Here is a 24742-nt window from a genome sequence, read left to right as displayed (position 1 = left end):
GTGCCCCGCTATATTCTGGGAAGCCAGCTCTCAACTGAAGCCACTTGGGGACCCCGCCGAGGACTTCCATCTTCTCCCCACCCCTTCACAAATATTCGTCGCGCACAGCATGATGGGAATTGTAGTCTTTTCTGCAGTCTCCCTCACACCCCACCCCCCCACCCCCCGCCTCACTCAGTGCCCCGCCTCCCGTGGCGGAGCAGAGCACGCAGGGAATTGGAATGATTGAGGGCGGGATTGAGGCGGGCGCGCAGCCTGCTGGGACTTGTAGGCGGAGCGGGGGCGGTGTGGATGCGCACGCAGCCGCGGCAGGCGGAAGTGGGTCGCTAAGGAGGCGGAGAAGCCGCCCGCCCGCCCGCCCCGGGAGCTCCGCCGCCCCTGCCTCCGCCTCTGCCGCCTCCGCCGCCTCTCGCCGCCGCTGACAGGTCCCGCGGCCTCTGGGCGGTGAGCGAGCGAGCGGGCGGGCGGGGCCCGGGCCAGGCCGGGAGCGGGGAGAGCGCCGCCCCGCGCCCCGGGGCTGCAGGATGAAGGGGCCGAGCCCGAGCCGGGGGCGCCGGGCCCAGGAGGCGGCACCATGACCGGGGAGAAGAAGAAGAAGAAGCGGCTCAACCGCAGCGTGCTGCTGGCCAAGAAGATCATCACCAAGGACGGAGGCGCCGTGAGTGCGCGGCTGGCCCCCGCTGCCCCTGCCATGCCCCCGGGGTGCCCCTGGTCCCCTACCCTGCCAGGCCCCTGGGGTGCCTGCCTCCCAGGCAGGCCCCCGGGGTGCACCTGGGCCCCTTCCCTGCCGGGTCCCTAGGGTACCTGCCTCTCAGCCAGGCCCCTGGGGTGCCCCTGGGCTCCTTCCCTGCCAAGTCCCTGGGGTGCTTCCAGACCCTGCCAGGCCCCTGGGGTGCCCCTGGGCCCCTTCCCTGCCAGGTCCCTGGGGTGCCCCCAGACCCTGCCAGGTCCCTGAGGTTGCCCCCAGATCCTGCCAGGCCCCTGGGCCCTTTCCCTACCAAGCCCCAGGGTAGCCTGCCTCCCAGGCCTCTGGGGTGCCCCCTGACCCTGCCAGGCCCCTGGGGTGTCCCTTGACCCTGCCAGGCCCCTGTGGTGCCCTTACTACCTCCTAGTATATCCATCTCTCAGCCCAGGCCCAGCCCCCCAGGGGTGACCACAGCCCAGGCCCAACCTCTACTATGCCCTCACCAGTTCCTAGTCCAGGCCTGGCCAGGCCCATCCCCTTCTTTGCCATCCCCCTTCCAGGGGGGTGCCCCTCTCCCAGCATAGGCCCTGCTAGACCTCTGGTATGCTCCAGTTCATGCCAAGCCCAACTTCTGTTGTGCCTTCTTACCCCTAGCCCTGCCAGGCCTCTGGACTCCCCCCAGCCCCAGTCTCTTATAGCTCTGTACCCATTCCTCTAATGTCCCCCTTCATCTCCTGCCCTGCCATAACTCCCCATTCTTTCACCTAGGCTACCAGGCCTCAGATCATCTCCCCTGTAGGCCCTGTTCCTCTTAGTCTTGGCCCAACCCCACTCTTCCATTGCTCTCCATCAGCCTTTACATAGGCTTTCATTATTTATCTCTAGTATAGTGAGTCAACCAGCATTTATTAAACACCTGCTGTCTTCTCGGCACTGTTCTAAGCACTGGGGATACCAAAAAGGGCAAAAAATAATTCCCCTCAGCACTAGTTTCAGTGGCAAGCAGTTACCCACCCATTCTTCAGCCCCCAGCCTGCACTGCCATCTCCCAGCACCCTCGAGATCCCAGTTGGTACCTATTTAGTGCAAGCCAGGATCTAACCTTCTTCTCCCTCAATAAAACCCGTCCCACACACATCCCCAGCCTTGGCTCTCAATAATCTTCCATTGTGCCTTGCCCTGGGCCATCCTACCTCACTGCTTCCCCATCTTTCTGTTCAAATCTGACCCTAGGGTCATTTTTCCCTTTCATTTACTCAGCCTGGTCCCAGATGTGCTCACCTCAGATCCAATCTTGGGCCATGGCTTCTTAGTCACATGCCATTTCCCCAGTCCTGGTCTATGTTCTACCTGTCCTATCCCTTGTACGTTGACCAACCCAATTCTTCCTGCTCCCCTGCTAGACTTTTTAGACCTCATTGTTCCTATTCCTTCTCCATACACTACCAACTCCTGTCCCCAGTCACTCTTCACTTTTTCCATCTATGCACACCCAGTATGTCCAACCCCTACTTATTCCCCTTCCCCATAGCATTCTACTAAATCCGCTTCCTACCTGTTTTCCCATGTTGTCCCCACTGTCACACTGTCCTCACGTCCTTCCCATTCTGCCTCCTACAAACACACACAGATATACCATTCTTTCTTTCTTCTGGTCCCGTTCCCCCTGCCACTGTCTCTCTGCCACCTCCATCGCAGTCTTACCTCCTCCTGCCCTTATTCTCCTCTTCCAGACACATAGACATTCCCTTTTTACTCCTTCTTTCCCCTATGCCCTTCTACATTTTCTATGCCTCCTTCTCTCTTCCTGCTCTTAGTCCCTTTCCTATACTGTACAAATTGCCCCATCCAAGCTAACTTCCCTCTTTCTATCCCCCCCAATTCCTCTTGCCTTTGTTACCTTCTTAAACAGCACCCTCCCTCTTGTCCTTTCTCTTCTCCCTTCTGTCTTTGTCCTCTTTCCCCTCAGTCCCTGACTTCTCCCTAATTTCTTGCCCTTCCAACACTGGCTCCCAGAAGCTGCCACTCCTTCTCACTTATGGAGAAAGGCAACCTGATATATTGGAGAGGGGGTTGAAGTTCCAACAACTAGATTTTCTGGTGCTGGCTCTGCCTCTGACTTGTATGACCTTGTACTGTTAGATAAAGCTTTCCAGTCACTCAAAGAAATTCTTGTACCCTGCCACCCACACCACTAACTCCCCATCTTTATAACTCTGCTTCCTGACTATGTGCTTCTTTTCCACCCTAGTAAAACTGTCCAATTCTAATGATTCTTTCATGAACTTCAGCAGACCATACTTTGATCACCCTTGGTTTGTCTACTTCCATCTTTAATCTTCCTTGGTGTCTTTCCTCCAATCTGCCTACATCAAGATACTCGAAATATGGCTACAGCATTCGTACTGTCAGCCCCAGTGCTTTGTCCAGGTTAGGGAACCATCTATAAGGTGGATGGGCCCAAGGCCTTCCTGGATGGGCCTGTGTCCCTAAAGGCATCCGTATAAGGGTCTGGACATGTGTAGGAAGAAAACCTAAATTCTGTATTCTGTGAGAATCACAGGCATGGGCCACACTTCAAAGTACAGCTCAGAGTTGTAATTCACTTCAACCATTTGGTTTTGTTAAAGTTCAATATCTTATATTAAATGGATATATTCAGCCTGAGCCTTCCCCCATGTCCTGTCCTTAATCACCAATCAAGGCAATGCCTCAAAGGTCCTGAGATTGTCCTGGATGTTTGTTTTCAATTTAATTTCACTTGACTCTGTCTGCTGTCAAGTAGAGAGCTGGGAATTGCTTTCCAGCATCCTTTGGGAACTGAAACTAGCAGTCATTTTCCCAGAGGAGAAGCAATGAATGGAACCACGAAACCTAGTACTTGGTTCTGTTACCATGGGAGAGAAATGAAATTTTGTGACATGATGTTTAGGTCACTTGAGACTATGGGGTCTCTGGATGGGCCAAGGTGAGGCTAAAATTCATTGTTGTCAAGTAGTCTGATGGAGGGACTGGGGCTGCCTCCATCTTTCTTTCTGATTGCCTTCATTTCAGTATTGGAATTCCCATTGACTGAGTCTTCAGTATCAAGAATCCTAAGTCTTGGGGGTCAGCTTCAGTGACTGCAGACGCTAAGCAAGGGTAAACACTCTCCAGAGATGTGTTCTTGTATGTTCCAAGGCAGGAATATACATCATGATTTTTTCTTAGCGTATGGGACCAAGATTATGAAGAGGGCAGTGCCTATTGGAATCTCAGTAGAGGGGTTGTTAAGTTCATCAGATCCAGCAAACTCCAGGCCAGTGTGTTAACTCCCCTCAACCATATCCTAAGTGCTCCTCTGACTTTTGTTCAGATACCTTCAGCGATGGCACACTCACAACCACACAAGGCAGCCTGTTCCATTTTTGTACGGGTCTGATTGTTAGAAAAGATTTTCCTTTATGTGTACTTTAAATCCACTTCCCAGGAACTTTCGTCTCTGTTGGTCTTTGTTCTTCCCTGTGGGGCTGCACAGAACAAATCTTCTCTCTCTGCCCCTGATAGCTTTTTAGATATTTGGAGATAGTGATTATGTCCCTTTCCCAAAATCTTCTCTTGCCTAGTAAAGCAGTTGGGGTTAAGTGACTTGCCCAGGGTCACACAGCTAGTGAGTGTCATGTGTCTGAGGTTGGATTTGAGCCCAGGACCTCCTGACTCCAAGGCTGGGGCTCTATCCACTGCGCCACCCAGCTGCCCCCATCCCCACTTATTTCAGCTGTCCCTCATATAACAAGGTTTTGAGTCCCTTCATTCCATTCCACTGCCTTCTTCTGGATATGTTACAGTTTGTCAGTGTATATCCTAAAAACACGTCCCGAGAAGTGGACACAGTACCCCTTATGTGGTCTGACTAGGACAGAAGACAATAGGACTATCACCTCCCAGCTTCCTGACCCTGTAATTTTCATTGAGTAAGGTCAAGTTGGCTTTTTCAGAAGCACATCACCATTGTGTTGTTCAATTATATTGAACCTGAAGGCAAAAAATCTTAGGTCTTTTCCATATGAACTGCTACCTAGTCATAAACATTCCTCCCTGATCCTATGCTTGTGTGGTTGATTTTTTTGGTGCTTATCTAACAAAACATTTATCCCGATTAAATTTCATTTTGTTTGATTTGGCTATCCTTCCAGTCTGTTGGGATTTTTTTTTTCTTGGAGCAGAAACTGTTGCCCAATAATTTCTTAGCCTTTCTAGTTTACCTTCCATCCATATCATTGCATGATTCACTTTGTAATCTGGATGGGCTTGTCTCAAGGACTTTGAGTTTCCATTTCACTGGTTCTACCTTTTACGGTTGTTAGCCTCTGATTTCTGTGTTTTTCTTCATCCCCTCAAGCTCTTCAGACATCCCTTCCAAGGGAACCTTAGATTAGAGAGGAACAAGGCTAATATGGGGTCAAATAAAGGACTAGAGGATGAAGACTCAGGTTTTTCTGAACTGGTGGTACATATACTTCATGCTAACTCAGCCTTGCAGATAAACCTTCGTTTACTTGCCCAGGGCTCTTTATACTGGATAGAAAGGGAAGGGTATTCTGCTTGAATAGAAAGAGTGCTGAGCTGAGTTAAGAGATCTGGCCTCTAGTCCCAGCTCTGCTACTAATTCTCTTGTGACTTGGAGGCAAGGATTTTTCCCACTATGGGCCTGTTTTCTTGTCCACAAAGTGAAGGGATTGGACTAAATTATATGTCAGAGGGCCTTTCCAGCCCTGACGTTCTCTAACTATATCATGTCAATCATTTGAGAATTTTTTTTTTAGCCTTATTGCTGGGTGCTGTGTGGAACATAGATTGGGTTCTTTGACTTCTGAACTGAACAGACCTGAAATTCTGTGGAAATAGAAGGGATGGGACCCCTGCCCTGAGCAAGCATCCACTCTAACTGAGGTCTCAGAGATGAGGCTAAGGAATAAAACAATTAGAGAACAGTACAAAGTAGTATATGAGTAAATGCTAAATTAATTATCACAAGTAGTATACACTGCTAGTAGTGTACACGACCAACGTCAGTTGGTTTGACTGAATTATTTTCTTGTTACAAGAGGAGACTGACTGGGATCTCCCAGAAGTAACTGATATAAATGCAGACAGCATCACTAAAGAAAGAAAGAAAAGTAAATTAATAGCCCCAGAAGTGCCATAGGAATTCATTTCTAGAGAAGAAACTTTACCGACTTGTATGCAAGTCTGTTAATTCCAAGAGTTATTGTTAGGACTGTTGGGGAGGCCTCCTGGGGGATGTTAAATCATTAGGGTCACATCAGTGGCATTATCTGTTCAGAGAAAGTTGTTTTGATCATTGTATTTAACTGAAGGTGAAACAGACTTCCTTATTTACTCTGGAAACAAGTCAGTCTTGGAGAAGAGCATTGGAAGAGTAGCCTTTGTAAAAATGGTCCGACCTGTTAGCTCCCTGGCTCGTTCCTCACTGGAAACTGAAGTTTAGGGGGAGGCAGGCCATTAGTAACTCCAGAGTTACTGAAGGGCCCTAACAGGTTGGTTCTTAAATGCAAACAATCATCAACAAAAACAAATAACCAAATAAATGTACGAAATAAGGAATAAATGCTTATACATAAACATTATGCCCTGTATTTTAACAGAGTAGAATCAAACAGTTTAACAAATAAAACATACCTTTGTTTGGGAGCGTCTCCCTTTCTGAATCACTCTGAAGCTCTGTTGCCTTTGGCTGTGTTGTCTTTTTTCTGTGTAGTCATCATCAATGTCCATTGGAGGATATTTTTCTCAGTCAAAAGGAGGTAGCCCCAGCACAGACACTGATAACCACTTTTTGGTTCTCGTTATTCATTGTTTGGGGAGTAGGGAGCTACCAAGTTTAGAGAAAACACTGCACCTATCTTGGAGGATCTTATGGCCTAGTAGTTACTTGTGTTTCTTCAAAAATCATCTTGGGGCCCCCCCTTACATGAAGCCTTCTCTTGTCTCCCTGGCTCAAAGTGATCTTTTCCTCAAATTTTGTAATAGAACTTTGGGTCCCTGTTTCCTCTTCTATAAATCGAAGGGGGTGAATGGGTGACCTTTAAAAGCCCTGCAGAGTCTCACTCTATGCTTCTTTGCCTCTTACTGCGTTCTCCCATCTTGTGTGTGTACATATTGTACACCCTGCTATGAGTAAATTTTCAGAGGGAAAGTGGGGATTAGATTGTCTCCGATCTTTCTCTTATCAGCACACCCAGCACAGATCCTCACACGTAGTAGACCCTTAATAAATGTTTAATTGAACAACTGGAGATGTTTTATCAAATGGGAGAGCAAGTATCTCAAAAGTTCCCATCTTACTTGGTGGCTATTTGAACAGTAACAAAGAAAAACATGAGTACAAGCCAGGCTAATTAGATAGAAAAACAAGCATTGAGAAGCCAGAGATTGATCAGAATGTTAATGTCCTTTGAGAAAGTGCTTTGAGAGGAGTAGATGGGTATAGGTGATCTTGGGGGGGACTTAGGTGTTTCAGCCCTTTTCCCACTCCTTTTTAAAATTAACTCCTGGAAGAATATCTGGGAAGGAAGAGTCAACTTGGCAGCTGACAGAATTATGGAATATTAGAGCTGGGAAAAACCTGAAAGAAGATCTTGTTTAGCCACCTTATTTTTTAGAGGGGCAAACCGAGCCCTGGAGAAGAGGTCACAGGGTCACACGAGGAGTTAGCCCAGATGGACTGGAATCTGGGGCTCGCTCCACTCCACTGCTCTCCAAGAATAGTTAAAAATCTGGAGATGGATATTGTCCAACTGGGAGGAAGGCTTTGCTGTCGCCGTCGTAGGCATATTCTAATGAGGACTGATAAAACAGGCTTGACCACTCCACTTAAAATGTAGATGAGTGCCTGGGCACTGAATTGGCGTACTGCAGTCCACTCCCCTCTCTGCCACTTGTCTCAGCTGGAGAGATGGCACTAGCCACAGTGCCCTGCTACTGACCTGGAGCTTCTGGAACCTGGCATTTGTGCTTTGCCTGGGAAAAGGATCTTGGCTTTTTATTTTTATTCTTTTTCCCCTTCCCTAGACTGGTTGGAAAGAACAAAACGTGGATTACCCAGGGTTGGCTGGAGCAATACTACTGAAGAGCCCAGAGCCCGTGTGGTGGCCCCAAGAAGCAAGCTGACTCTCAGTTGGGGGGGGGGGAATCTCACCTCTTTGATCTGGGTGGCCTTTCAGGGAAAGAATGAAGCTCTTTGAGGTCCACCAGGGTATCAGACTGGAGGGGTGGGGACTGGGGAAGGCTTAATGGCTTTGTGTCAACTTTCAGTCCTTTGATGAAATCATTGGTTTTTGGCTATTCCTAAATCAAACATTATCAGGCCTTTCTTGTTCTGAGGCCCACTCTACTACCTTTTCTAAGTTGAGGATACTGGCCAAGAACAAGGGATTTCCATTTCAGACTGGCCCTGGCATTCCCCAGTTTGAATCTGATGTTTCTAAAACTTCTTGGCCTGGGTACTCTTGGCCCAGTTGTACCCTCATGATTAGAGTAACATTTGAATCCCCAAATTGGGTGACATCTTAGCCTTCCAGCCTTCAGAGGACATCCAGATCATCTATGTAGGCTCTAACTGTGCTAGCCAAGGCCAGCTGCACCCAGGATTCTAGCCAATGAGAGCCAAGTTTGTGTGCCACCTCTAAAGGAATGGGCTGTCATGCCTGATCCAGGGGTCCAGGCTGTGCCAACTACCACAGTTACACTGAAGGGGACATAGATTGCTCAGGCTTCGGGAGCCTTTGAACCTGTGACTTTATTGATATAGCCTGGCTAAACACTTGGGGCCTTGGAACCAGAGGGGTAGTAGCCTGAGAGATGTTTACACTTGGCTTTTCAGAGCAAACAAAGGCCTTCCAAGTTCTTGATTTAGTGAGATCTGTTTAATCAACCCCCCCCTTTCTTCCCTTCCCCCAGGCTGATTCCCTTGTTCTCAACCTTTCGTCCACTTACCAGCCAGCCATGTTGTTTTTCAGCGACAGGGGATTGGTGAGCCTAGTGTCTACCATGCCGTGGTGGTGATCTTCCTCGAGTTCTTTGCCTGGGGCCTGCTCACGACCCCCATGTTAACGGTGAGTATTGATTACCCCCTTTTGGCCCCAGGACCTGGAGGGTAAAGATAGCTTGGCTGAGGATTGATTCCCAGGAGAAGCTGGGAAAATTCCCATAAATCCAAGCAGTGAAGTAGATGGTCCAGAGCTCAGGCTATTGCTGTCCCTCTCTTTCTGGAGAAAGCATCCATCTTTGGTCACTAAGAAGTTTGGGAGTCTACTTCCATCTCTAAGAAGATGGCGATTTCCCTGAAATACGGAAGCCAGAAATTGACCTCAGTCTAGTAGCCTGGTAGAAAGAACGGTGTGGCCATTTTGTCAATGAGGAACTGAGTAAGCAGAGTTTGTAGATGACAAACTTGGGGCGAGGCTCACCTCACCCTCTGTCCAGCCACGCAGATCCCAGCTCCCCAGGGAATGGAACATTGTGTCTTTGTTGCCTAGGTTAGGACAAGCTGTAAGAACACTGTCCCCTCAGGAAACCAGAGGAATGTAGGCAGAATGGAATGAACCAGCCTGAGACTGGGGCCATGGTCTGACCAGGGGGATGTAACAAATCCTCCCAGCCACCTCAGTCTCAAGGAGCACAGCGAAGGTCGCGCTTGCCACATACTAGGGGACTGGATTAGGTCTGGAGGCCGTTTCATTCCTTTTCCTTATTCACTTCCTCGTGGGTACATGCTTTGTCTCCTTGACCAGATTATGAAAGTTGGTCTGTGTCATATCCAAAGGCCCTATGCCTTTGGACAAGTAACTTCTATGGGCTGAGACTCAGTTTTCTCATCTATAAAATGGGGAGGATAAAACTTAGGTTTATTCCCTCTTGAATGTGTTATAAGGATAACATGGGCTCCATACTTCAGATAGGGTTGGACTAGCCCCAGATTTACTCTTGTGATTCTGTGATTTTCTAAGATAATGGGTGAAAAGTACTTTGTCCCTCTAAATTACTATAAAGGTGGCAGCTGCTTTTATTTTGAACAACCAAATTATCCAAATCTTAACATTGTCAACTTTTATTCTAAAGTACCTACCCCTTTCTCACCTGCCCCCCCGCCCCCAGCCTGTGGACCTGCTTCAGTCTTGTTCTGAAGAAAGGCGCCCCTCAGTCCCTCCCTCGCTCCGACCACTAGGCACCAGTCCTGGCCCTGCAGCCTCTAGTGTCTCTGTGTTTGACCCCCATTGAGTACAAAACAGCTTTGACACCGTTCAGCTGAAGGTGGCTTGGGGTTGTCTCCTGTTGAAAGGACAAAGAACGCTGTGAGCATGCCAAGTACAGAGGGGTTACTTTAATGAAGAGATTCCAAAATCCAAGCTGTGGGGCTCTGCTTTGAGTGGGGTGGGAAGAATAGGGCTGGGATTTCTCAGCCAGCAGCTCCTGGGGAGAGAAGCTTGGTTTCTGCGCTTGTTTTCGGGACCTGGGGTGCCCGTGAACATGGCACAGTTTAATGGGCCGGTGCTCCCTGCTCTGATGTCCCTCTTCTGGGAAATTGCGTTTTTACAAGCTACAGTGGCACTTAGAAACCTCTTTTCTACGTAAAATGCAGGAACGTTAGACCAGTCTGGAGGAAAATGGATAAAAACAGGCATGGGAATGAGTTAGCTAACTACCAAGCAAATGGGAAGAAGGGGCCAAGCAAAGAGAGAGTTTGGGGAGGCCATTGACAGCAAATCCTCCTGTCCACAGGGTTTAGCAACAATAGAACTTTATTTTCCCTCCAAATGCTTTCCACATTTCACATGATTTCTCATGTCCAGCCTGTCAGGTGGAAGCGGTTTTCACATCCCTATTTGGCAGACAGACAGACAGACAGACAGACAGACAGACAGACACACACACACACACACACACACACACACACACACACACACACACACCCCTGCCCTGAGCAAAGACAGCAGCAACAGCAGAGAAGGGGTGGGGGTGGTGGGCGGTGGGGGCAGGGGAGAGCACCCCATAGCACCTCGCAGCCTCATGGTGTTCTGCTACTATCCACAGGTATTGCACCAGACATTCCCACAGCACACCTTCCTGATGAATGGCCTGATCCACGGAGTCAAGGTAAGGTTCAGCTGGCACCTGGCATGTCCACTCTCACTTTGCATTGGAGGCCCCTCCCCTGGTTCCCGTTACGGCCCAGGGACAGGACCTGGCAGCGACCCCAGGCCACTTGTCCCCCACCTGCCACTAGGCCATGGCCTGTGCCCAGCTCCAAGTGGACAAACGCACATTGCCACAGTAACAATGGGCCCCTTTGTGTAGGGGATTCAAGGCTGAGCAAGGGAATCATGGGGACAGCACTCTCCTTCCCCACATCTGATGGACAGAGCCAAAAGGGTGGGAGAAGGAAGCCAAATTCAGCATAAGGGGTCTGGTTTCTCTAATAAAATAATTAGCATTTATGTAGTATATTAAGGTTTGCAAAGTGTTTTACAAATATTTCATTTGATTCTCACAGCAACCCTGGGAGGTAGGTGCTAACATGATCCCCATTTTACAGATGAGGAGACTGAGGCAGACAGAAGTGAAGTAACTTGCCTAGGGTCACACAGCTAGTGAGTGTTTGAGGCAGGATTTGAATTCAGGTCTTCTTGATTCCAGGTTTGGCACTCTCTCCATGGAACCCCCAAGCTTCCTTTACAGTTTCCTTGTTCTGTCAGAACCTACTGGCCGCCTAGATGTAGGTTTTCCGGTAGCCTCTGGGTAGAAGAACTCTTGAGAGATGGGACAGGAGCCCTGCTGGCAGTGGCTGCTCTCTGAGTGGGGGGCCAGAGACCTGAGGGCTGGTTTTCTAGCCAGGACCAGAATGAGGAGTGGGGCGGAGGGGGTGGCCAGGAAGCAACTTGGACACAATAGTTGTTCCTCATGGAGAAGTGACGTGGGCAGCCGCTTCTGCCCTTTTCTCTCCTCTGCTGATTTTTGTGTGGTTTGGAGGCCCAAACACCATTGGCTCTTCCTCCATCAGTTCCAAGGAGGCAGAGGAAAAAGAAACAATTCGTTTTCTGTTCACTCCTGTGATGCAGTTTTGAACCTTGTGGGCACCAGACTCTGATACACTCAGCTGATCCCTCTGCATCTGTAGCCTCACGCCAGCAGAGGTTCAGAGGCCTCGAGCCTGTCAGACCTGGCGCCTTCGGGGCTGTGCTCAGGCCAGCAGGCCGCTTGGGGACGAGGCCAGCAGCTGCACATACTGTACGAGGCCTGAAAAGCCACAGAAGCTGGGTCAGTGTTGACAGGAGAAGGTGTACTTGGAAGTCTTCTATTGCTGGGTTCCCCATTCTGCCCAGGGGCCCTTGTTCTTAGCGATCCTTCCCCTGCCCAGAGAACAGGTAGAGCAGCTTGCCGGCGTGTGCTCTGGCTGCCCACAGGCCCCCAGCCTCATGGAAGCCCCTGCTGCTTCTCCCACGTCTTCCAGGGTCTGCTGTCTTTCCTCAGTGCCCCTCTCATTGGCGCCCTCTCAGACGTCTGGGGCAGAAAGTCATTCCTCCTCTTGACGGTGTTCTTCACCTGTGCGCCCATTCCCCTCATGAAGATCAGCCCATGGTGAGTGAGGGGTTGTAGTGTGGTGGCGGCTCAGGGAGGGTGGCAGCTCAGCTTCCCCCTTCCGTCCCCTTTGGCAGGGGCAGACAGGGAAGAAGCCCCGGCCAGCCCTCGAGCTCTTCCGTCTCCTGGTAGTCTCCTGGCCTCTGCTAGATGGCAGGCTCCCTGAGGGAAGGGACGGTGTCTTAATTATCTCTGTATGCTGCAGTGCAGAGCACAGGGCTCTGCAGAGAGAAAGCACGCAGCTAGGGCCTGAACAGCAGAAATCCAGGTGCAGTGAGATTTGCTCAGGGGAAGAGCCGACCAGGACAGGAAGGGACATGGGGCACGCGGCCAGTCACCTCCCCGGCGGAGGGGCTGTGACAAGGCAACCCTTCTCCTTCAGGTGGTACTTCGCAGTCATTTCCATGTCGGGCGTCTTTGCAGTCACCTTCTCCGTCATCTTTGCCTACGTGGCTGACATCACACAGGAACACGAGCGGAGCACAGCGTATGGCCTGGTAAGCCAGCCCCCCTCTGGAGACGGAAGCCTTGTCTTCTGACTGCTCGGAGATGGGGCCCTGGACTTTGTGGTGCTCCCCCAGCCGTCCTGCCACCCTCGGCTGTCCACAGAGGCTCAGAGAGGAGGTGGCACTTGAGTGCCAGGCCTGGGACTGCTGCCCTGCTGCCTCCTGGAGACCTCCATTACACTATGCCCTACACTCCTTCCTCTCTGAACCTCTGTTTCCTCCCTTCCCTTTTAATTCACTGGCCAACTTTGCAGAATAGCAGCTGGGAATCTCTTTTTTTCTGTCCCAAACCTGCAACTGCTCACTTGCTTTTTTCTGTTATTGGCACCACCATCCTGCCAGTCACCCTGGCTCCAAAGCTGGCATCTGCCTTTCTTCCCACGTCCTTCCAGTTCTTCATCCTCAAATGTTTCACGTCCCAGGCCCCTCCTGTGTATTCAGCAGCCTGATTCAAAGCTCCCATCGCAGGGCGGCTAGGTGGCACAGTGGATAGAGCGCCAGCCCTGAAGTCAGGAGGACCTGAGTTCAAATCTGGCCTCAGACCAAACACTTGACACTTACTAGCTGTGTGACCCTGGGCAAGTCACTTAACCCCAATTGCCTAAAAAAAAAAAAAACCAAAGCTCCCATTGCTTTGTGCCTGCACAGAGCAGTAGCTTCCTCCTCAGCCCCCTGACCTTCATCTTCCTCTCTAGACAGTCTGTCTTCCATAGCCCACCCGATTCATCTTTCTGATGCTTCTCCATTGACGTGGTCGCCTCTCAGTCCGGGGCCTCATCGCCTCTCTCTTGGGTTATTGCACTAGCTTCTTAATTGGTCCTCTCTCCAATCCATGCTCCGAGTAGCTGCCAGACTGCTACTCCTGAATGCAGGTCTGGCTCCCTTTTTCTTCTGACATCACATATCTCCTCATCTCAGTTTGGCTCCAGCCTCTCTATCCAGGTCGATTTCACATTATTCTCCCTCATGATGCTCCATGTTTTCACTGACCTGTCCTTGTTCCTGTATGGAACATGCCGTCTCCCGTGCCTGGGACTGTGTGAGTCATCCCCCTCACTAGAGTGCTTCCCTTTCTCCCCTCTGCCTTCAGTGTCAGCTCCTAGCAGGCTTTTCTGGTTCCCCCTCTCTGCACCTCGTGTTCTCCCCATCCTCCCCAGGACCACTTCGTATTTATGTAAATATGGTCTTCGCCCCCAGAACAAGCCTCCTGTACCCTGGCACGTGCTGTCCCTCTACTGGTCTGTCCCTACTCGTGTATATGTGATGGCATTTAAACACACATATAGCTGTGTGTGGATGGGTGGATGTGTAGCCGCCCCTCGGGGCCCAGGCCCAAGGCTGTCTTCTCCATAGCACGTTCTCTGATCCCTCTGGCTGCGAGTGGTGTCCCCCCTGAGCCTGTCTAACACTCGGTGGCTCCATTCTGCTTACCAGAGCTGGTGACGAGCCTGCCTCTCACTGACCTCTGTGACACATCCCCACCCCTCCAGCTAGTCGTCCCTGTTTGTGTCTCACCCATAGCACGAGACCCTTCATGGAATTGCCCAGGGAAGGTAAAAGGAATGAAGGGCTGAGTGAAATGAGCACAGACCCCAAAATAGCTGACCGTGTTGTCCCACTGTGGATGTTGACCAAAGCTCCTCTTGGAGAGAACTTTCTGTCTCTGAAGGTGCCGTGGTGCAAGCTGTAAACGAGGGAGGGGCCGGGTGAGCAATTCCTTTGTTCCTCATCCCTCAGGTCTCTGCTACCTTCGCTGCCAGTCTGGTGACAAGCCCAGCCATCGGTGCCTACCTGTCCCGTGCCTACGGTGACACGCTGGTGGTGGTGCTGGCCTCAGGAGTGGCTCTGCTGGACATTGGCTTCATCTTACTGGCTGTGCCCGAGTCCCTGCCTGAGGAGATGCGGCCTGTGTCTTGGGGAGCTCCCATCTCCTGGGAGCAGGCTGACCCCTTTGCTGTAAGTGTCCCCAGCCCTCACCTGTCCCCCTCCTCTTCTCTCTCCTTGGAGCTGTCTGATGAACAATGTGGGATGACATCTTAGTGGGTGCTTCGTTAGGTGATGCTGGGTACTAGAGGGCTAGCTTAGTACCTGCTCCCTGGCCCCACGTCCTTCAGAGCTTTTTGGAGAACAGTCTTACTCAAAGGAGTGCCTCTGATGGAAATTTCAAGGCCTGGGATAGGCCAGGAGGAAGGAGACGGCTGTCGCTGATTTGTTGTGGTTGGTGGCGGTGGTTTTTATCGCCCTTCAGATCACACCACTCCATGCTGTCCTGCAGGGCAGACTTCCTTGTCTAACTCTCTCAACCTCCACCTCGTCTCCCTCAGTCTCTTCGGAAAGTGGGCCAGGACTCTACCGTGCTGCTCATCTGCATCACTGTCTTCCTCTCCTACCTGCCAGAAGCTGGCCAGTACTCCAGCTTTTTTCTCTACCTGCGCCAGGTGAGTGAGCCCAAGGCCAGAAGCTGGAGCCACACTCCTTGGGCAGATCCAGCCACGAGCACACGTGCAAACATTGGAGGGTCCTCTGAGCAGCAGCCTGGACTGGAAAGGGCGGGTCCAGGAGACCAGGTGCATCACTCACTTGCCCTGCAGGGATTTCTTCCAATAGAGAGTGGCTTGGAGTCAGGGGGAGAGGCTCCCAGCCTGTCTTTAATGGGGCTTCTTGGGAGAGGTGAGTCAGACACAGGCTTCGCCACCTGGGCAGACCCAGAACACGAGCTGGGGGGGATCCATCAAGGCCCATCTGTGAAGAATTAAGCAACAGCCTCCCCATGCAGGATGGGCTCAGCAGCAGCGGGCCTCGGCCTCTAGAAGTCAGGGAAACGCAGTCCAGAAGGAGCCCCGGCACACTGGTACGGGTCCGTGCCCCTCTTATGGAGGAGGTGTCCGTCCCAGAGAGGTCAGGCACTTAATAAGTGGCAGGAAAGGACGGGGACCTCTTACCATTCTAGGTTCCGACTCTCGACTATCACATAAGCCCCAACGCTTCATCCCTTCTTTGGTCTTTGCAGGTAATTAGCTTTTCCTCAGAAACAGTGGCTGCCTTCATCGGTGTGGTGGGGATTCTGTCCATCCTGGCTCAGGTGAGGGTCCTTCCCCATCCCCGTCCTATCCCTCTCTCTCCCACCACCCACCACCCCACCCTCGGCCCCATTCCTGCCCCGGACGGGTGCGTTCTCTTTCTCCTTTGGCAACACGGGTCCCCTCCCGTTCCAGACAGTGGTGCTGGGAATCCTGATGCGCTCCATAGGGAACAAGAACACGATCCTGCTTGGCCTGGGGTTCCAGATCCTGCAGCTGGCCTGGTATGGCTTTGGCTCCCAGCCTTGGTAAGAGCCAGCCAGGGGCCCACCGGACCCTCCTCCCTGCCCCTGCACCACGATGCCCCAGGCAGGGACACAGGCCATATCACAGCCTGGGCTGAAGAGGCCCAGGTCCCAGGGGCGTGATCAGCACAATGCAGCTGCCTGAGGACCTCCTGGAGGGACTTCTTTTCCCCCCACATTCCCTTTCATCCACCTCCTAGAAATGAGAGTAGTCCATTCCAACCTGAGCGTCCTCTCTTCCTGGACTCAAGGAACCCTCGCTTTGTTGTCAGGGCACCAGGGGGAGCTGTTGATCCGGTTCTCTGTATACGAGGCTGTTGGGGTCCATGTCAATCCAAGGTCGTGTCTCTTTCCTCCTCCCAGGATGATGTGGGCCGCCGGCGCAGTGGCAGCCATGTCCAGCATCACCTTCCCCGCCATCAGCGCCATGGTGTCCCGGAATGCAGACCCCGACCAGCAAGGTAGCTCTGCCCCTGCCTGGGCCGGGCCTTGGCCCTGACTTTCCTTAGCCCCATTCCCCTCACACCTCCCATGCACACGGTATTCATCTCCCCTTGATGCAGCAGTGGTGCTGGCGGGTTGGCCCAGGTCACCATTTAGCTCAGTCCAGAGGGAAGGCCCCACCCCAGCTGGTCATACAAGCCCTGGTACCTGGAGCATTCAGCCCCCGAACTGAGACTTTTCCCTGCCCTTGCCTGGCAAGGGTGATACCCGCTCATGGCAGGGAGTGTCAGAAAAGGATACGGATTCTCCTTTCCCTGCCCTCCCCCCAGGTGTTGTTCAGGGGATGATCACTGGCATCCGGGGGCTGTGCAACGGTCTGGGGCCGGCTCTGTATGGCTTCGTCTTCTATCTGTTTCACGTGGAGCTGAATGAGATGGTGGCAGTAGAGAGCCTGGAGAAGGCCACCAAGCCCAACATGGCCAACCCTTCGGATGAGGTGAGGGCCGCCCTCCTTTCCCCCATGCCTCTCCCCCAGCCTGGGCCCTTGGACTTAACCCCTTCCTGTCCTTTGCCCTTCTAGCGGAGCATCATCCCGGGCCCCCCTTTCCTCTTCGGCGCGTGCTCAGTCCTGCTGTCCCTCCTAGTGGCCTTGTTCATCCCTGAGCACAATCATCTCACACTGCGGTCCGGCAGCCACAAGAAACACAGCAACGGTGCCCAGAGCCACACGCACAGCCCCCAGGCGGGCGGCTTGGATGGGAAGGAGCCCCTCCTGGTGGACAGCAGTGTATGATGGGAAGGAGAGGCAAGGATCTCCACCTCCACCCACCCCACCCCCATCAACAGCAGTGTGCTCGATGTGGACCGGACCGGGGGGGAGGGGAGGTGGTCACGGACTGTACCACTAACAGCAAATGAGAGGACCTAGAAGCCTGAGGCCCTTCGAGCCAAACACAGATAAACACAGCTAGCCACAAACTCGGTCCCAATGGTGCAAAACTAGGCTTCCGTCATCCACCCAGGGCTGGAAAATGGGAAGGAGTTGGGACAACACCGTGTGAAGATGGGCAGGTGTTAAACTCACCTGCTTCCGGGGAACTGTGGACTTGGAAATGGAACCTGCCAATTCCTCATCTTGCCGGGGAGCAAGAGAGTGGCCGAATCTCAGGCCCTGGCCCGCTCCCCTCCCAGGCTCTGACAGCCACCACAGTCATGGGAGGCCCTTCTGATCCCCCTCTGGGGGATCCATTCCTGGTCCACTGGGTGAGGCGGGGAGGATGGAAAGAGTGTCCTGGGAGTGAAGTACCCAGAATGGGAGATAGCACCCACCCCCACAAGCAGGACAGGAGCCCGGCAACAGCAACTCCACTGTTGGCTCTAGCCAGAACTGACCCTCCCTACCCCATGGCCCCCCTCTTCCTTGGCACCCAACCAAATGTGCCTGCCCAGCCCAGGAAACTTGGGCAGGGAGAGCCTTGCTGACGGTATCATAGAAGGCAAAGAATTTCCCACACCTTTGTGAGGGATCTCAGTGTGCCCCCCAGCAACCCAAGATGGATGACCCCCTTCCTCAGGCCCATCTGGCCTGCAGTAGCCTGAATGCCAAGTTTGTCATGGTTCAGAACTGGAGGAGAGGGGGAAGGCTCAGGGATGTCCAGGTACACAAAGGGGCTGGCACCTTCTTACTGGTTTGCACCCATCTATTGGCCCTTCCCCAGATCCCCCAGCAGCTGCCGTCCAAAAAGCACCAGAGCTTGTGGGTCATTGGAATAACTGGCTGCTGGGGCCTCTCCTGAAAAGTGCTCCAGGCGCTGGAGCTCTGGGGAGAGAAGCCTGGCCAGTAACCTGTCGTCCCCCCAGGTTCCACCCCTAGAGGTCCAGGAAGGGGTAGAGGAGGAAAGGCCAAGATGTCTCCTGGCCTGCGGTCACTTGAGAGAGCAGCAGTGGCCTCTGGGATCCACAAAACTTAGCTCAGAAGGCCACAACAAAGCACCTTTAAGGAAGGTCAGGCTGCCCATGTGATGCTAGAAAAGCAACCAGAAGGCGGGAGTGCTGATAATTATCTGAAACAGCAGGAGTGACCCAGCCTTGACCCCCTCGGGTGGACTGTTTTCCCCATGTTGTTTCTGACTTGATTCCTAGTGCCCCTCGCCCACTAGGACCATTCACTTGGCCTGGCTTCCTGATGTGGGGAAGGCCCCCAGTGCAGGGCCAGCTGCCATCAGTGCTCTGGCTTTGTCCCTCTCTTGTGGCCCCTGGAGGTCAGTTACAGGTCTGGTGCCGTCAGCCCTGAAGCAGCCCGTGACTTCGCCATCCAGCGAGGCACTGATGGGTTCCTGGGTCGCCCTCCTCCCCTCCGCCCCAGCATCCCCTGAGCCTCCCTGACCCTCTGTGCCTGCCTCGGACATGTTTGCCCCCAGGAGGGGGTCCCAAGCTCTCCCACCATTCTCAGCCAAGCCTTTAGTTTACATATAGAGCAGTGTGAGATCCCTGGCCTACACCTCTTGTAAGGTAGAAAGTCTTTAAGTGGATCTCTAACTGGCCCCTCACCATTTGTCCAAGAGCCTCCAGAAGTGAGGGATTCCTTTGGGGGTTCTGTGTGTCTGGCAGGGCTGGTGGCCAGAGGTGCCTTGCCCTCAGCCTGCCCATACGTGTCCTCCTTCATCCAGGACCTACGATGCTGGAGCCAGAGCCATCCAGACATTGTGGAAATGAAGCCACCCTGGGGGAGGAGGTGGGGGTGGCTTTCACATTTTGCACTTTAGTCTGCAGGGACAGGTGGACCCCAAAGTCCCGTTTCTCATTCCTCTTCTCCTTGCAGCCCCAGGCTCAATGACCCCAGGCCTCATTTGGGTGACCCCACCAGGGGTTTATTTCCAACAGTCAACCCATCAGAAAAGCAAAGTCTCAGTCATCCTTTCAAAACAATGTCACAGAAGACCACTTCAAAAAAATTTTTTTTTTTTTAACACCTTCAAGTTAACAGACCAACTTGGGTTATCAGGCTGGGAGCCCCTAGGTAGCAGAGAAGTCTCCTGTGGTATTTTGGCATTTCCAGGAACAGAACTATGAGCAGGGACAGCTGATCCCCTTACCCCAAAAACCACAAGGCCCCCTCCCCTTTGCAGGGTCCTACCAGGTTGCTCCCACTAACTTGCCCCCCCCCCAAAAAAAAACCCTTGAAGCATGTGACGTCCCAGATTTCTTGCCTTTCCCCTAGTCCCTAAAAGGCATTAGTTGCCAGGGCTGCATGAAGACCCTTGTGAGTCTGATGGGCCCATGTGTCCTGGAAGCTGTCCAGAGACCACTATTTCTGCCAATTTGATGTTTCACTTTGGGAGAAGTGTGAACCAATTTTTTGAAAGGGCATTTCCCACGCCCCAATGCAGCTTTTCTGTTCAGCCAGGCGGTGCACTGTTAGAATGTTGGCACATTCTCCAGGTCAGCTCTCCAGCAGGGCAGCCCAGGCCAGCTGTCCCAGGGATGTCCCTCTGGCCACGGTGCCCCCTGGTTTGGGACCAAAGGCAGCCCCTTCTTCTGGCCCTGCCATCCTCTCTCTTCTGGTTTAACATGCCTTCCTCAGGGACCTAGCTGGGGGATTTGAAGGAGTCCCAGTGGACCTGCTGTTGCTTAAAACAAATGTGGAAATAGTGATGCGAGTTGGCTGTTGGCAAGTAGCCGCGATTTGTCCTGCTTGGTCTTCCTCCCTCCAGGACCCCCCCCCCCCAATTCCCTACTGTGGCCAACCTTCTATGTTTTCATTAAGAAGGGACCAGTCCTATACTTTGGAATTGATGACATTGACCCCCTGGTGTGTTGTTTTGTATTTTTAGCTGATAACTCAGTACATTTAGTTGATTTCAGATTGTGTTTAGATTCAGGTGCCCCCCTCCTGGTTATTTATTAAACAGCTGCTTTCTTCTTGCAAAGGAAAAAAACAAGTCTCTGCCTTTGTGTTTCTGCCTGGTGAGATATTTGTTTAGTGCTGACCCATCTAACTCCTGAGGTGCCTTCCCATCTCTGATGCTCCTGTCATCAGCGAGGCCAGCTTGGACAAAAAGGCACCTTTTGCCAAATGACCCACCCAGCCCTACAATGAACAGGCACACGCAAGCATGCTTTTTTGAGTCTTCAGCATGATGGTTTCAATGACTCCCAGCATCCTTGGCAAAAACTTGGTTGGCCCTCAGAGTTGGCAGGTCATCGCTAGCTGTCTAAACTCCTTTGTTACCTTCCCTTCCAGGAAAGTTCCATGGGGCTCATCTCATTAGCCTTCAAAGAGGTTTCCGTAAAGGGAAATGCAGCAGTCTTGACTCTTGCCCTCTGCTAGTCATCAGTCATAATTTATACCCAGTGAAAGCCCCTTTCTTGTCTCTCCCAAACCACTGCCCGGCATGACCTACCTGCATGGAATATTTGGCTTCCAGAGTTGATATAGACCTCCACTTTTCTGACCAAGTTCGGCTCAATAAAACCCCAGAAGCAGAGAAGGGACTCCACGGGGGGCCCTCCTCAGGGGGGCCCAACAACAGTCTTTGGAACCCCAGGCCAATGGAAGTTAGGCTCTTGGGTCCTTTCAGACTCCACCGACGCTCAGCAGTCATTCAGCACCTGCAGAGGGGCCAGGCTATTGGCTCCATCCTGTGTACAGCAGAGACTGTAAACTCAATCAGCAGACGAGCATTGTATAAGAAGCTTGGGCTACCAAGACAAAAATGAGCCAGCCCACATTTTTAAGGAGTTGGTGTTCAATCAGAAGGAACAAATGTACCCATATCAACACAGACAATTAGATATGCCTACATATAGGTATGTTCGAAATAGATATGGGGAGACCAGGCACTACTGTCTCTGGGGATCAGGAAAGGCTCAATATACAATAAGGAGGTGGTGCTGGAACCAAGTCCTGAAGACTAATGGGGGGCAGCTAGGTGGTGAAGTGGATAGAGCTCTGACCCTGGAGTCAGGAAGACCTGAGTTCAAATTTGATCTCAGATACTTAGCAGTTATGTAACCCTGGGCAAGTCACTTAACCCCAATAGAAAGAAAGAAAGCCCAGAGCCTAGAGATGTAGGGTCCTGAATTTATTGAGTAGGGGAATGACATAGTCAGACCTATGATTCAAGAATGTCACTTTGGAGAGCCAAGATGGCAGAGAAAAGCCATGGACTTACCTGAGCTCTCCCCTAACCCTGCCAAACACATTTAAATAATGCCCTAAACAAATTCCACAAAAAGATGGAGTGAAATAATTTTCCAGCTGAAGACAACTTAGAAGGTCAGCAGGAAAAGTCTGTTGCTCCAGGGTGAGAGTGAAGCACAGTCCGGGGCAGGCCGGGGCAGGCCGAGGCAGCGCAGACCGGGCCCCAGCAAACCAGGAGCAGATGTTGGGAGCCACTGAACGGGCAGTGGCAGAGGCTACTTTCAGAGCTTTCAGCCCACAGACAGTAAGGGGTTCAAACAACTGGTCAGGAGGAGATTACAGGGGTTTTTTGCTGGCACTGGGGACAGGACTCTATTGCTTTGCCCATACTCTGGGTCACAGTCCTGGGTGGCAGTCCCAGGGCGAAGAGGAGCACTAGCACCCCAGAGCTTGGGGTTGCAGTGGAGTAAAGACCCTCGTCACAGTTCCTGGGCAGAAACGAGTGCTCACAGGCCAGGAGAACAATAAAAACACCTTCCTTAGATTATACCACCTTGGAAGAACTGAAAACTTTCAGGTCCCTAGAAGTGTCTCTGAAAACAGTTGTGCATGAGCCATGAAGCTTGGGACAATGAGCCCTCTGGAAGCAGAGCCCCACTTTAGCAAAGAGTTAAAAGTCAAGAAATTAGGCTGGCAAATGAGCAAACAACAGAAAAAAAATTCTGACCATAGAAAGTTACTATGGTGACAAGGAAGATCAAAACACACACACTCCAAAGAAGACAACCAAGTCAGAACTCCTACATCTAAATCCTCAAAGAAAAATATGAATAGGTATCAGGCCATGGAAGAGCTCAAAAAGGATTCTGAAAATCAAGTAAGAGATGCAGAGGAAAAATTGGGAACAGAAATGAGAGTGATGCAAGAAAATCATGAAAAAAAGAGTCAACAGCTTGGTAAAAATACGGAAGAAAATAACACCTTAAAAACAGACTAGGTGAAATGGTAAAAGGTACAAAAATTCAGTGAGGAGAAGAATGCTTTGAAAAGCAGAATTGGCCAAATAGAAAAAGACATACAAAAGTTCACTGATGAGAAGAACTCCTGAAAAGAAGAATTGGCCAAATGGAAAAAGAAGCACAAAAATTCACTGAAGAAAAAAAAAACTCCTTAAAAAGTAGGATTGGATTCCCCAAATTATTTTATAGAGCTAGAAAAAATAATAACAATATTCATCTGGAAGAATGAAAGGTCAAGAATATCAAAGGAACTAATGAAAATAATGCAAGGGAAGGTGGCCTAGCTGTACCAGGTCTCAAACTGTTTTATAAAGCAGCAGTCATCAAAATTATTTGGTACTGGCTAAGAAATAGAGTGGTGGATCAGTGGAACAGGTTGGGTACACAAGACACAGTAGTCAATGACTATAGTAATCTACTGTTTGATAAACCCAAAGACTCCAGCTTCTGGGATAAGAACTCACTTGACAAAAACTGCTGGGAAAACTGGAAAATGATAAAAATGTGTACATGATACGTAAAGGATGATACCATAAGCAAATTAGGAGAGCAAGGAATAGTTTATGTCATATCTATGGGGAGGGGAAGAATTTATGACCAAACAAAAGATAGAGAACATTTTGGAATGCAAATGAATAATTTTAATTACATTATATTAAAAAGTTTTTGCACAAAGCCAATGCAACCAAGATCAGAAGGAAATCAGAAAGCTAGGAAACAGTTTTTTACAGCTAATATCTCTGATAAAGGCCTCATTTCTAAAATACAGAGAGAAGTGAGTTAAATTTATAAGAATACAAGTCAATTGATAAATGGCCAAAGGATATGAACAGGTAGTTTTCAGATGAAGAAATCAAAGCTATCTATAGTCATATGAAAAAATGCTCTAAACCACTATTGATTAAAGAAATTCAAATTAAAACAACTCTGAGATACCACCTCACACCTATCAAATTGGCTAATATGACCACAAAGGAAAATGATAAAATGTTGGAGAAGATGTGGGAAAAGTAGAACACTAATGCATTGTTGGTGGAGTTGTGAACTGATCCAAACATTCTGGAGAGCAATTTGGAACTATGCCCAAAGGGCTATAACACTGTGCATACCCTTTGATCCAGCAATACCACTACTAGCTCTGTATCCCAAAAAGATCATAAAAAAGGGAAAAGGACCCACAGGTACAGAAATATTCATAGCAGCTCTTTTTTCGTGGTGGCAAAAAATTAGAAATTGAGGGGATGCCCATCAATTGAGGAATGGCTGAACAAGTTGTGGTATATGAATGTAATGGAATATCACTGTGCTCTAAGAAATGATGAGCAGGTGGACTGAAGAAAAACCTGGAAAGGTTTGTATGGACTGATGCTGAGGGAAGTGAGCAGAACCAGGAGAATGTTGTACACAGTAACAGCCATGGTGTAAGATGACTAACTTTGATAGACTTAGCTCTTCTCAGCAATGCAAGGATCTAAGACAATTCCAAAAGACTCATGATAAATAATGCTATCAACACCCATAAAAAGAACTATGGAGTCTGAATGCAGATCGAAACATACTATTTACTCTTTTTTTTCCTTCATTTTTTCTTTCCCATGGTTTTTTCCTTTTTGTTCTGATTCTTCTTTCACAACATGACTAATGTGGAAATATGTTTAATATGATTGTAAATGTATAACATATCAGATTACTTGCTATCTTGGGGAAGAGAGAGGGGAGGGAGGGAGAACTCAAAATCTTATAAAAGTGAATGTTATTTTATTTATTTATTTAGGCAATTGGGGTTAAAAGTGAATGTTGAAAATTATCTTTACATGTAATCAGAAAAAATAAAATACTATTAAGTGGAAAAAATGTTAAAAAAAAAATTTTTTTAAAAGACTATATCAGCAGAAGCTATTGTTCAGAGCCAAGACTAGAAAATAAAGTGAGTGACCAAACTGAAAAAAGTAGAATTGGCCAAGTGGAAAAGGAGATACA

General features: G+C 50.4%; 1 protein-coding gene across 3 annotated transcripts; it reads left to right on the top strand.

Annotated features, from left to right (window-relative positions):
* The first annotated feature begins 522 nt into the window (after positions 1-522).
* On the top strand, positions 523-19739 carry LOC114041162 (hippocampus abundant transcript 1 protein-like). Of its 3 annotated transcripts, none has more exons than XM_027859497.1 (12): positions 523-658; positions 8707-8802; positions 10781-10843; positions 12198-12325; positions 12708-12822; positions 14569-14787; positions 15156-15269; positions 15842-15913; positions 16047-16159; positions 16520-16617; positions 16930-17096; positions 17181-19739. In XM_027859497.1, exons 1-12 carry the CDS (start codon positions 575-577, stop codon positions 17391-17393), a joined length of 1482 nt encoding a protein of 493 aa, XP_027715298.1. In that variant the 5' UTR covers positions 523-574; the 3' UTR covers positions 17394-19739. The 3 variants fall into 3 exon arrangements, with proteins under 3 accessions (XP_027715298.1, XP_027715382.1, XP_027715442.1); XM_027859581.1 differs by lacking the exon at positions 15156-15269 and adding an exon at positions 15270-15398 and having other exon boundaries at positions 579-658; positions 8648-8802; XM_027859641.1 differs by lacking the exons at positions 523-658; positions 15156-15269 and adding exons at positions 3395-3826; positions 15270-15398.
* The last annotated feature ends 5003 nt before the right edge of the window (positions 19740-24742 follow it).

The sequence above is a fragment of the Vombatus ursinus genome, unplaced genomic scaffold (assembly GCF_900497805.2).
Source record: "Vombatus ursinus unplaced genomic scaffold, bare-nosed wombat genome assembly UNPS02000546.1, whole genome shotgun sequence".
Classification (NCBI taxonomy): domain Eukaryota; kingdom Metazoa; phylum Chordata; class Mammalia; order Diprotodontia; family Vombatidae; genus Vombatus; species Vombatus ursinus.
This window is presented reverse-complemented; position numbering and strand designations above follow the sequence as displayed.